Source organism: Felis catus, chromosome A2 (assembly GCF_018350175.1).
Source record: "Felis catus isolate Fca126 chromosome A2, F.catus_Fca126_mat1.0, whole genome shotgun sequence".
NCBI lineage: Eukaryota > Metazoa > Chordata > Mammalia > Carnivora > Felidae > Felis > Felis catus.
Window position 1 is genome coordinate 154715921 of NC_058369.1, and position 14412 is coordinate 154730332.

At 39.1% G+C, this 14412-nt stretch overlaps 1 protein-coding gene across 1 annotated transcript in view; it reads right to left on the reverse strand.

Annotated features, from left to right (window-relative positions):
- The window catches only part of KDM7A (lysine demethylase 7A), an 82574-nt gene that overhangs the window by 15741 nt on the left and 52421 nt on the right, over positions 1 to 14412 (reverse strand). The window contains exons 9-12 of the mRNA XM_023250623.2: positions 13327 to 13433; positions 9862 to 9953; positions 7467 to 7556; positions 285 to 494 (exon numbers count right to left, since the gene is read on the reverse strand). Coding sequence (XP_023106391.1) covers positions 285 to 494; positions 7467 to 7556; positions 9862 to 9953; positions 13327 to 13433 — 499 coding nt within the window. The remainder of the gene's footprint in view (positions 1 to 284; positions 495 to 7466; positions 7557 to 9861; positions 9954 to 13326; positions 13434 to 14412) is intronic.

The following is a 14412-nucleotide window of genomic DNA, read 5'->3' on the forward strand; positions in this document are numbered from 1 at the left end:
CGCTCACTCCAGTATCTTTTTCAGAGCCTAGAAGAGCACAGGGCATTTGGTAAACAATAAACATGTCCGTAGATAAATGAGATCTATTCATCCTACTTCTACACCGATGCCTACAAAGCTGAATGAAGCCTGTTCCCTGTCGTAAGCATCAGTACTGTTGACCCCTACAACGCTAAGCAAAGATTAGAAAACAAGAATGGCCACACTCTTCTTTTTATGACCCTTCTAAAGAACTTGCAGGAACAGCCAAGTCTCTTTCTGTAACAATGAAACATAATACTTGCCTCTTCCCACGGACACATCTCTAACCTTCTGAGGACCTCCCTTGTATGGAGCTCTAGGATGTCTAGATTAGAAGGAGTTCGGACATTATGATCTCGAAGTTTCCTCATCTTTCGTCGGGAATGATATGGGGAAGTTGCTTCATTTGAGGATCGTGAAACTGGACACACAGTAGGAATTCCCTGAGATTTAACTGGTTTGCCATTTTCCTCCTTTAAGAATTAAATTCAGAGTGTTTTTATGACAAGGCCACCATATATACCTGACTAAATAATCAGCCACAAAAACATTTTAGAAAACAAAAACCATTCAGTTCAATCATGTAAGAAACAAAGACCAAATCATAACACTCCTAAGACTCAACATAAGCTTTGCTGAGACCATTATTCCCCCTCACTCCCCCATGTAATATACTGTGAACGTATTTCTTTGATTTCAAATACCATTTTGAAAGCTGAGTTGTGTTCCACTGTATAGATACAGCATAATTTATTGACCTAATACCCACTGGTAGTTATTACAGGCTGCTTCCAGTTCTTTCCTATGATAAGCATTTTTTCACACATACATATTTGCATAAATCAGCAACTGTTTTTTAAACCAAAGTCACCCATCTATGTAGTTTTAACAATTAACTCTATAAAACGTATCATGAAAAGCAGTTGTCTCCTCTTCCCCATCCCTGATTCCCATTCTCTTGAGGTAACCACTTGCAAGTTTCTTTTTAGTGTAGTGACATCCATGTGATTTTGCACCACATATATGGTAATATATATGTAACTTACCATTTTAACATTTTTAAGCATACAGTTCGTGGCAGTAAGTACAGTCACATTGTGATGCAACCATCACCACCATCCACCTCCAGAACTTCTTAATCTTCCCAAACTTAAACTCTGTACCCATCAAATACAGTAACTCCCCATTCCTCCTCAGCACCAGCCCCTGGCAATCACCATTCTACTTTCTCAATGAATTTGACTGTTCTCGGAACTTCATGTAAGTGGAACCACACAACAGTAGTATCTTTGTGACTGGCTTATTTCACTGAACACGGTATCTTGAAGGTTCATCCACAGTGTGGCATGTGTCAGAATTCCCTTCTCTCTCAAGGCTGAGTAATAGTCCCCGGTGTGTATGTGATGTCTATACCACTCTCTGTTCACCCATCCATCCATGATGGACAGCTGGGCTGCTTCCACCTTTGGGCTGCGTAAATGAAGCTACTATGAACGTGCATGAAAACCCTGCTTTCAATCCTTTGGGACATATACCCAGCACTTCCAACTCTTGTAGCTGTTTTGGTGCTGGTGGTGTTGTTTGTTCAGTTATTTGCCCACAAATTTCTAATCACGTTATTTCTTGATTTTTCAAGAAAAGAAACACTTTTCAAGAAACACTTTTCAAAAAGAAACACTTTTCAAGAAAAGAAACACTTTTCAAAAAAGAAACTTTTTTAAAGTGTTATTTCTTGATTTTTCAGCTTTAGATATTACTGAGTTCCTACTACGCAAGATGAAGTTTTAATCCTTGTACACTTTTCCTAAATGTACACATATTTCCTCTTCCTTCAGTAAACTGGACTCAGTGAAAATTACTTACGACTGAGGGCCACGACTTACTACATTTCCTTTCTTTTACATCCTTTGACTTTCCTTTGAATTTATAATTGTCTCACCCTCTGCTTTGTTTTCTATGTACTTATCACTAACTGATCTCAAAATTCTCCACTGGAAGAATATTCAAACACATTAGGTAATCTATCAATTTTATATTTTTCTTTAGTGACATGCCTCCTGGACAGGAACACCAGCTAAAGTACAAGATGCCCAGCTAAATTTGAATTTCAGATTAACAACAAATATAGAGCCCTTCATTCTCCTGATCCATCCTTGGCTGGTTGCTCATCAAAAACCCTTCCTGACCTGCCACTTAAAACTGCAACCCCCACCCACTTAAAACTGCATTCCACCATTTAAAACTGCAACCCCCACCACCATCTCTGGCTGTCACTCTCTATCTTTTCCCCTTCTTTATTTTTCTTCATAGCACTTGTTAATTCCGGATACATTAAAGTATTTATGGCTAACCTCTTCCTACTCAGCTCCATATGGGCACGGCCTCTGTTTTCTTCAGTGTTCTATACCCATCTTAGATGGACACAGCACACAGTAGGTATTCTGTGTTTGTTGGAAGAATTCCGGAGCTCCTTCTTTTGTTGGTGTTATTTACTTCCTCTCTTTTGGAACAGCACCTAAGAGTTTCCTGAGAAGGGGTACATGGGAGGCAAACCTTTTGAAATCCTGCCTCTTTGTCATCTTTATTTTAAAGTATGGCTGGCTGAATACAGACTTTCGTAGGCTCACATCGCTCCCATCACCCTCTTCCCCCAGAATGTTAAAATACTTTGCTTCACTGTCTTCTAGTTCTACAGTGTCACTGTTGAGCAGTCTGATATTATTCTGATTCCTAATGCGTTATTTCCTAACGCTTTTTAGAATCTACTCCGTTACATGTATTCTAAAATGTGACCACTATGGGCCTTGGCATAGGTCTTTTCTCACCTAGTGTACTCAGCATTCTGTAGGGTCTCAATCTAGGAACTTGTGTCCTTGAATTCTAAAACATTTTCTTGGATTATGCCTCTGATAATCTCCTTATTTTCTATGTTATCTCTTTCTGGACTTTCTATTATTTTGATGGTGACTATGTAAAATGACCTTCTAATTGTTCTGTCCTATTTGGCCTTTTTAAATTTAATTTTATTTTTTAACTTTATGGCAGATTTTTCCCAACTTTATCTTCCAGTGATTTTGCTAAATATTATTTCTATTATATTTCTAATTTCCAAGAACCCCTTTCCTTTTTTCTTTAAATATTCTTTGTTATAGCCACCTGTTCTTTTCTCATGGAAGCAATATTTATTTACTCTCTTCTCTCGAAGATATCAATTATATTTGGGTTTGGGCCTAAAGATTTGTTTGTTTATTGGTTGTTGTTTCCTTCAAATACTTTTTTTTTTCTTTTTCTCTTTTATTTTTTGTCTTTGCCTTCAAAACTCTTCTTGGTTCTCCATGCATTTTAAAAGAAAAAGCATTTATTTCTTTATTTAAAAAAAATGTTTTTTAAATGTTTATTTTTGAAGGAGAGAGAGAGAGGGAGACACAGAATCTGAAGCAGGCTCCAGGCCCTGAGCTGTCAGCACAGAGCCCGACGTGGGGCTTGAACTCATGGACCGCGAGATCATGACCTGAGTCGAAGTCGGACGCCCAACCGAGCCACCCATACACCCCAAAAGAGAAAGCATAATTAAAAAGCTAATTGGTTTCAAGAAATTGTGGCAAGAGAACTAGATAAATATGTAGGGGGAAGATAATGCCTTAATTTACCTTATGCTATACATGAAAATTCAAGATTGCCCATGTACCCAAATGTAAAAGCTTCCAGGAAAAAAGAAAGTACCTTCAAATCTTGGGGTGGACAAAGATTTCTTAGAGTGGACACAAAAAAAATATTATAAAAGAAAACAAATTTATAAATTGGACTTCTTCAAAATTAAAAATTTCTGCTCATAAAAAGACACTATTAAGAGAATGAAAAGATAAGCCACAGGCTGTGGGTAAATATTCACTATATTCATCATATATGAACACAGGCATGCCAAAGGACAAAGAACTTGTGTCTAAGAGCAGCGCCTGGGGGGCTCAGTCGGTTAAGCCTCCGACTCTTGATTTCAGCTCAGGTCATGGTCCCAGGCCATGGAATCAAGCCCCACATCAGGTTCCACGTTGAGCCTGGAGCCTGCTTGGAATTCTCTCTCTTCCTCTCTCTGCCCTTCCCCCAAATAAATAAATTTTATTTATAATAAATAAACATTTTTTAAAAAGAACGTGTGTCCTCTCAAAATAAATAAACATTAAAAAAAAAAAAGAATTTGTGTCCAAGATATATAATGAACTCCTACTAATCAATAAAAACAATATAATTTCTTAAATGGGCAAAAACTTCCAACAGATACTTCATAAGAAAAGATATATAAACAGCCATGTACAAGAAAAGGCGCTCAACATCATTAATCGTCAGGAAAATGCAAATTAACACCACAATGAAACAGTATTTCATATCTCTGGGAAAGCAAAAATTAAAAAGACAGAAACCCCCAAATATATAGCAAGAATATGAACAACTACAAGTCCTATACCTTAGTGGTGACAGTGGCACAACCACTTTGGAAAACGGTCTGACAGATTCTTATAAAGTGGAAATTCACTTACCATATGACTTGATAACTCTACTCCCAGGTACTTACCCTCCCCCTCAAATGAAAACATATATTTACCACAAAAAGACATACAACGTTGTTTATAACAGTTTAATTCATACCGACCACATCCATATGTAACCCAAATATCCATCAACAGAAGAATGGAAAGCAAATCATGGTATATTCATTCAATGAAATACCACTCAGCAACCACAAAACAGCTACTGGCTGATGCAACAACACAGATGAATCTCAAAAGCATTAAGTTGAAAGAAGCCAGACACAAAAATAGTATGCACTACATGGTCGCCTTTATTTGAAATTCAAGAACAGGCAAACTAATTCATGATGAGAGCCACAGAGGTCTGAATGGTGGTGGCTTTTAATAGTCAGATCATATTGGGGAGAAAGGACTTTCTGGGATGACAAAAATGATTTCTGTATCTCAGTTGCAGTATTGGTTACACAACTGCCTGTTTTTGTCAAAACTCGAACTGTACTTTTATGATCTGTGCATTTTACTGTATGTAAAAAGAAAAAAGCTAATTGGGAGCTCTGTGTAAGTAGGGCTTTGTCAATTGGTGGGTTTCGCTGTAGGAAGCTGCCTGAGTTGTTCCATTCAGGAAGGTTTCAAACGGTCACTATCAGCGGATCTTCTTCCTGGCCTGGGAGGTATAGGCCAGGGTGCCAGCGTTTGGAGAGTCGGGTGGAAAAAGAATCATTCACTGTAGACTGTCACTTAATCCCCTTGTTTTCAGTATGTACCCACGTCCCTCAGCTGGGTTCAGTGTCCCCAAGTCCAGTCTCAAGTCCAACCTTGCAAACCACTAAATCCCTAGTTCTCTACATGTGTTAAGACAGGGATTTGGAGATTAATTCATTTCTTAAACAGACCTGTAATCAATCCTGTTCTCAATCCCACCTCCACTCTGATATTCAGAGGGTCCTAGCTCCCTAATTCCCGAGCTTTTTGAAGGTTCTGCTGTACAAGTAAGACCTGCTTCTGGGCTTCACCCACCGCCCACACAGATTTTGGCTCTCTCAAGCTTGTTAAATTGGTGATCACTTGTATACTTCTTTCCAGCTTCCAAAATCATGCTGGAGTTCATTTCTATTATTCTCCTTGTCTTCAGGAATATCGTTTTTATTCTTTTACTATCATTTTGGCTCCAAGAGGTGAGAGCAATAAGTAGGTATGGTCAACATACCAAGTTTAATTAGAATCCTCTTCTTTACTGGATTAAGTGCAAGTGCTCAGCTAAGGGATATGCCACTTAGAAAGTACAAGCTAATTTACACTTCCTGACCAGCAGGACAAGAATACAGAATTTTATCTTTGCCAATTAGATGAACGATCATTTGGAATCATAAATTATTTGGCAAAAGATGGCTGAATACTTTTTCACATACTGAGAATCTTTTTCATATTTTTATTGGATTGGCCATTTCTATTTCTTCTTTAGTGAGATACCTGTTTATTTTCTTGGAACATTTTTCTAGTCATTTTGCTGCCTTCTATACTCTCAACCCTCCAATTTAAACAACAACAACAACAGCAGCAGCACTTTGCTGGCTATTTTTGTCCAATTATTCTTCCAGATAGATCTCACCATTTTAAATTTGTAATATCAATTTGGAATTGACATATTTCAGAAATGACATTTATTCAATTGTTATTTCACCTCCCTTACTAAAGATTTATAGTTTTTTTTTTCATATAGACCCACACCTTTCTTTCTTTAAAAATCTTTTAAATGTTTATTTATTTTTAAAAGAGAGAGAGAGAGCGAGAACAAGCATGCACTTGAGTGGGGAAGGGGCACAGAGGCCGGGGACAGAGGATCTGAAGCAGGCCCTGCACTGACAGCAGAGAGCACAATGCAGGTCTCAAACTTGGGAACTATGAGGTCATGACCTGAGCCAAAGTCAGATGCTCAACCAACTGATGCACCCAGGTGCCCCTAGACCCACATCTCCTTTCTTATTGAGTTTATTCTTAGTTTTGGTTATCACACATGAGATTTATGCATTTATATATCTACACATATATTTAAGATTATATATGTGACTTGATTTCAAAATCTATCTCTATGCATAAATAAATAAAATCTTTTTATTGCAATTACCACCACTCTTTAAAAGCGGAAAATATTTTTCCACTGTATCGGAACACATTGAGAATTATATAAAATATTCTATCCGAGGATATTAAACACAGCATTTCATTGTTTCTTAGATGTATACCTCTTTCCATTCCCCAAACACAGCCTGAATCTAAGCTGTTAAATTACCACTTAGCCTCCATTCCTCCACTTAATTTCCTTCCACTTCGAGCGAGACACTAACAGAACCACCTTGTTGAAGAATTACTTTAATTAAAATCCCCTTTAATACCGAAAATAGTTTTCTAATTAAACAATTAAAACAACTAATCTCAGATTTTATGGGCTTTTATCAAGGGGGGGTTTACCAACCCTAGTTGCTCTAATACTTCAGTCACGTGGGTCTCCTTGCCTTTCCCCACCAGTAGCATCCCTCTTTCCCAACGAGCCTGACCTGGCTCGACTCACCTGACATTTTGTCTCTTCCTCTAATTACTTAACACATACTCATCTCTGCAGAGCAGAAAGGAATGGGATCTGAAATTTTTTTTATTTTGTATTTTTTTATTCTTGGAGTAAGCTGAAGAAATTCAAGTAACCTGGTAACCACTTCTTTATTTCTTCATTATGATATAATACTCTAAATTTCTCTGTAGAAGCTTGGAAGCCTGAGAACCTGAGACTCCTCCCAAGACACAGCTCATTCTATTTCATCTAAGAGTATAAGTGCTTTCCAATGTTTGTAATGTCACGGTAGCTGCGTTTGCTTCTCAAAGCAGACAGTAACCAAGCATTCAGTTGACAGTTTCTACTCTTACCTCTATTGCGCGAATTACTTTTGAAAGTTCTTTAATAAGATGTCCAGGTCTGACGTTGTCTGGGATCTCAAAGGCATGTTCAGATACAAGCTGGATTCGGATTAACAAAGATAAGACAACCAAAGTTATTTACACTTTAATAAGTGAAAACTAATTTACTAAACAAATTTTGGATTCTCTAAGCGAAATACTAATAAGCCAGGTCTCAGAGTTCACAGAGTTGGTATAATACTCTTTAAGGAGAGCCTTATTAGCATGAAATCCTCTTAGCTCAAGTTAAAGATGGACTATCTTACAGTGAGTTTTGCTTTACACTGAGAAGTAACCTTGTACTCTATCCCTCAAAGCCCACTGTAATTCTAACTACTACTATAATTAGTAAAGTTAAGTCTAGCATTTAATTCATAGTATATAAGGATTTGTAAGTAGGAACACAGGGACTTAAATAATCCTATTTCCTATAGGAGGTCTAATCTGAATAAGTTTTTGAAACTTCTTTTCTAATTTAATAGGAAAAAGATTGCATCAGTAGGACAGACGCATTGCTGAGAAACCCCATCTATCCAACTGCAAACTACTGCCATAATTTCTTATGTCTGTTTCTAAATCTTAACTGTTGTTAAGAACATTTTGATTCTTCAGATGCATTTGATAAACCAGTTTTTACTTTTGCTTTACATCTTCTCCTTGGTTTTAGCATAACTTGTTAAAACAAACTAGGAACAACAGTAACCGCAAGTGCTAACTATGTGCCAGGCAAGGTACTGCACTGTTAAGCGCTTGAGGGTGTTAACTCATTCATCCTTTCACCAACGCTATGACAGAGCTAGTACTATTCTCACTTTACATTTGAGGGAAAGAATGCACAGGGGTTCGCTAGTTTATTAGTAGCATAGCTGAGATTTGAATCCAAACATCTGACTCCGGAGTCCATGCTCCCGACCACTAGACTAAGCTGCCTCTCATCCTAGAGCAAGGTTAACAGGCGGTTAAACGCAAACATCATGCTTTTAAAAGAGCACTTCGAATGTGATGAATTAACAGGATTTATTATTAATGAATTTCACTGTACATCAAAATCACTTACAAAGTTTGTTAAAAACAGAGGTTCAGATCCCACCACCAATCTATTTTATCAGTATCTCTTAGGGAGGATCCAGGGAGTTTGTTTTTAGGGAGCTCTAAAGGCGATTCTGACAAATACGGGAGTTTGAGAAGAACTTATCTCAAGTCTTCAGCAGGAAACAAATTACACAGTTTTTGCCACATAATCCTTTATTTTGTTATGATATGGTTGTACGGTTTTGTAATCTGTTTACACTTTTATGTGTCATCTAGACGATGACGTCTCTGACAGGGGAAGACACAACTTTCTCTTTCCTGAATGCTTCCACAGTGCCTTGCTCTAGAGGGTATATAGCGATGATAATACAGTAAAAAGAAGTGAAAAAAAATTATTGGAAGGGTAACCTATTAATTATTGTCTCCAGTATCTCTTAAGAGCAGAATTTTTATTTCAAGTAGGCATTCAAAAAATTAATATGGGAATGTATTTTCACCAGCTCACATATATATCACTTATTAAAGAGTTGCATGTCAAGTTACAGAGGGGAATAAAGATGGCAAGTCCCTGTTCTTCAAAAGCTCATAAACCTAGTGAAGGGGATGTGAATATGTTACTTTACAGACATTACTTTGAAGTCCACTGGCATAAGAAAGATGCTACTAAGCATAAGGGTAGGACACACAGCTTCCAACTGGGGAGCGGGGATGACCTCTTGGAGGCAGCAGGACTCCAATGCAAACAGACCACATTTTAGTGAAAATGGAAGCTCCTGCTTGAACCCTTACCTCCCTTTTCCTTCATTTTTACAGAAGTCTAGCAGATGGATAAGAGTACTTTGCGATTACAGAGCCCCAGCTTTAGTCCAAGACCCTCCGGTATTCTTGGGCAAGTCATATACAACTCTTTGAACCTCAGCTTCTTCATATGTAAGACAGGGATAAGGAGAGCATCACAGCCTTCCAGAGTTGCTCTGAGAGCTAAATGGGATTATGGATATAAAGACTAAGCACAGCGATTAGCACACGATACGAGTTCAAAGTTATTTATTATCGTTCTGTATCTACATGTTCTTTTCTTAGCATCTTAAATATATTCGAATTATTTTCTTTTCAGGCTAAAGATTAAAGAAGTACTTAGGTACTCTATCCTCATCAACGTAAACACAAGCCAGGACATCTGTGCACGCGTATGATAAAACACACGTTGTACTGAAAGCGTCCATTCCCTTGACCACGCCACTCAAAGTGCTGCCGCGGCAGCATCGGGACTCGCGCTTTGGATCTTGCCATAGAAACAGTAGCCATCGTTTCCCCAAAGAAAACTACTTACTTCTTTCTTCATCCATAATTTTAAAGCAGCATGCAGTGCCTTCACTCCCTGTACCAGGTACGTTTGAGGCTGGAAACCGTCTTCTCTCAGCTCTGTGGGAAGGGAAGCGGAGCGGGGAAGGGAGTTACAACGGAGAAAAGGGCTAACTTCAGACGCTGAGCAACCACCGACTACCAGAGTGCGTAACTTCCAAGTTACCAGAGAGGAAAAAAGTGAAACAAAAGGCAAGAAAGAAAAAGAAATGGAATTACATTTAAGCATAGTTGTACTAGGTGCTCCAGGCAAAAAGAAGCTCACACAGTGCTGAGGAAGAGACAAGTCATGAAATAATGTCATATGGATCGACTCACGCGAACTCTAAAAACGGAAAACATTGTGCTATTTTATCACTTGTGACAGAGGTGATAAAACGGAAGAAAAGGATTATCACAAAAGTCAGGACAGTGGTTCTCTCTAGAAGGGAAGGTGGGGGAGCGGTGGAAAAAATAACTGGACGTTTCAAACGTCTTGGCAAGGCTGTTCATGCTCTCCAGGTGAGCCCTGTAATTATTTAAACTGTTAAGCTCGTGCACTCTACACAGTCAGTGTGTGTGGTCTACACAGTCAGCTATAGGCATGACATATTTCATGATTATAAAGGTAAACACGCCACACACACATGCGCATACCTTTTCCGAGTCTTTAAACCAAACTATCTAAAACTCACACAAAATGTATTCTGTTTATGTATGATATGGTCTAAAATTTGGGTAAGGTGAGCCAAAAGCAAAAGGTTTTACTTCTGTCCAGTGGCTAATTTAGTTACACAAGTCCAAGATTAGTTCATTGCTGTATTATTACTGACACTAAACACAATTAAGTTTCATACAATCTATCCTCATTTTACCCATCATATAAGCCTAATAACAGTCTGAGAGCTGGTAAGTAACAGGCCCCGATGGCAAGTTAAAAGGTCAGGTGTGAAAGAACATAATGTGGGGTGACAAGACCACCATTCCCACTTCCAGGATTGAATGCCTAGGATGATGAGCAATTGGTACAATGGCCACTTGGCCCCAGCCTTAGTGGGATTTGATGGCCTCGCTCGTGTTGCCGGCTATCCTATCCCATACTGATCCTGTACTGATGAAATAAAAATATTTAAAAACTTGAGCTACCAATATCCATTTATAGTAAATCTTCTTAAGTCTTTAATGTACAGGGCCACGTTTTCAATCAGACCTCTGTATTTCTGAACTCTCAATGGCCTGAAACAAAGGCTAAATCAATATTCTAAGCAATTTGCTGTTTGTGGGTGCAAGAGGAACAGCAAGATTTTGTCTTTCAGATAAATTTTTTAATTTGTTCCAAAAAGTTGATTGATGAACCTCTCTTGGACATTAGGAAAAAATACCACTTGAGGCGCCTGGGTGACTCAAATGGTTAAGCGTCCTACTTTGGCTCAGGTCATGATCTTGCAGTCCGCAGGTTCGAGCCCCACACTGGGCTCTCTGCTGTCAGCATGGGGCCCGCTTCAGATCATCTGTCCCCCTCTCTCTCTCTGCCCCTCTGCTTGTGTGCTCTCTCTCAAAAGTAAATAAACATTAAAAAAAAAAAAAAAAAAAAAAAAAAAGGAAAAGCATCACTCGAGGGCTGGGTGTATGTTAGTGAGAAAAGACGGAAAAAGACTCCGAACTTTCTGAGTACTGAATTGCCAATCTCTTATCTGGAGAGTTCAGTAACAGGGTTTTATTTCCAAAAACCAAGGACATTTATAAAGATTTTTATAAGTACTTGTAAGTGTTCCTATTTATGTAGGCTTCTACTACCCAGTACTTTACTGGAAACCACACACGGCAACTCTATGTATGGTCCACCGGGAGATTCCTGCAGTCCAGACATCAAGGCATGCTCACTGAAGATGAGGTGGCGCTCAGCCTCACCAAAACCTGAAAACACTCAATGAGTCAGGGATTTAGGATTAGAATGCATTTCTGGAGACTGGTCTTGTGGAGAAAGCACCCATTCCTCTTTATCCATGGTCTCCTTCCTCCATCATATATATGACGGTATACCTGCACCACATTAAGACATCTACCTCCACTGCTGCAAATGTGGGAAGGAGCCCTACTGTTTTTTCCTTTCAAAGAGAGGGAGGTTGTGGGGTGTGTGTGTGTGTGTGTGTGTGTGTGTGTGTGTCTTGAGGAAAGAAACATAAATGAGTTTTATCATTTAATTCTGTGCATTCTATCCTGGGAAATTATTGATTGTTTCTTTTCATTTTACCTTTTATTCTTGTGCAACTTTTAAATGGAGAAAGAAACAAATGTTTAGAACAGACTTTACCGTTTATGTTTTTATCTGTTTTTCTGAGAGTTAATTTTTTTTTAATGTTTATTTATTTTTGAGAGAAGGCAAGTCAGGGAGGAGCAGACAGAGAGAGACAGAGGATCTCGACAAGGGGCCTGAACTCACCAACCATGTGATCATGACCTGAGCTAAAGTCAGACACTTAACCCACTGAGCCACCCAGGCGCCCCCTTCTGAGAGTTAATTTAATAGCACAATTTACAAACTGACTAGAAAAGTCAGACAACACAAAAACCAGACAAACTGTATTCTCATGAGCACAAGTGAGAACATGGATAAAAGTAGACATGACAATCTGTGCCAAACTTGACTGCTCAAAGATTATTAAACCAAAGATAAAACACCAAAATATGAAATTCCACATTAAAAAAGTTGCTTCTAAGATTAAATTTTTTTTAACATCTATTTATTTTTGAGAGACAGAAAGAGACAGCACAAGCAGGGGAGGGGCAGAGAGAGAGGGAGACACAGAATCCTAAGCAGTTCCAAGCTCTGAGCTGTCAGCACAGAGCCTGACGCGGGGCTTGAACCCACAAACCGTGAGATCAGGACCTAAGCCCAAGTCAGAGGCTTAACTGACTGAGTCACCCAGGTGCCCGGTAGCTTCTAAGTTTAAATTAAAGAATTTCCCCTTCCCAAAAAACATTTTTTTCAACAACAGACTCATAGCTTGACATTCAGCTGTTTTGTGCTAACAGGGACCTGAAACTGGCCAGCCTAATCATCATTAAGGGCAATGAAACAGGTGCTACCTGATTCTTTCAGGACATAAAAAATTCACATTACAGTAACAGTCTCTTAGCTTAAACTCCATTTTTGTGAGGGAGGCCCTTTTACATGCCTGACAGTGTGTGCAGGCTACTAGAGTCCAAGGTGAAATGAACATTTTTCAGTATAACCTATGCTGTTCTGCTACAGCGCTTCATATATCTGATTTTTAAGGCCACGGACTAGAGACTCCGATTTGCTAAAAAGGTTCTTGGCAGGGAGAAATCGTGCATTTCAAAAGCCAAACAGGGGCAACAGTTACACCATAATAAAAAAGGGCCTTTCTCTCAGTGGCTTTCAGTGGAATTTACAAACATCATACATCATAATGTGAAGATTAGTAATTACCTTTCAAGGTTTCCAGCAAATTTTTGGCTACAAACCAACATATGGCTTCAAAGAAAGGGAATTTGAAAAGATCTGGTGTTTTTAGCCTTTTTTCCATCTCATAACACCTAAATAAAATTTGAAGAAATTTAGTATTAATATTAGCATTTCAAAGTTAAATGGAGGCAACCAACTCAAGGAAAACAAAAGCAAGCAGGCCACAACACATAAGCCCTATCAAGTAGGGTGTATTACTAAGCACTGCTTCATTTGAGTAAGAATGAACCGTGATCTTATCCAGGTCTGACTGACCACAACAAAAGTACACTGAAGTATTCTTCAGTGTACTTCCAGTGTACCAGTTCTGGAAGACACCGGTCTTCCAGAAGCTCAGAACCTCGGAATTTGTATCCCAGTTGTGGTAGAAGGAATTTTATAAGGGTTCCACCGTAATAAGTAAAATAGTATGCTTAGAAGAGAGCTCCCTGTGTTGGGCAACACTGCAACACCCACTCAGGGAGTTTTCTTCAGGCTCTACTAAGCATTCAGGTTCAAGGACACAATCGGCGCTGGTCAAGGTGAGAAGACAGGAACCACAGCTTGTCACAGTGTCAGTCTTCCGTGGGAGTCCTGGCAGCAGTCCATATAGCCAGGAGCCATCTTTCCCCCAGGGACGGTTCAGGTAAAGAAACAAGATTCATATCTGACAGGTGTGTAAGGTGCCCTGGCTTAGAGCTTCCTGACCCGTAAGAGCCAGTATTTCTGTAGTAACTCCAAGGACACATAGCTTCCAAGTTCCCCGTGGGTATGGCAAATAACAAGAGTCACCACTTTCAGGAAAGCCCAAAGATATGGCTTCCTACTAGGTATCTCTAGTTCTCCCAGTCGTGATGCAGTTACTCAATCAGAAATCATTTTACCATAAGCAGTGAATGTAGCCTGGTAACACTCTACTCTCTTCAGGCTACCAAGGGGAACAGAGGCATCCAAAGGTCAAATTCTCAGACAGAAGGGGAAACAGCTGCTAATCCTTTACCCACAGCACAACTAAAGCAGGTGTTCAGCAATACTAACCTAGAATTACTTTCCCCCAGCACCGTCACACCT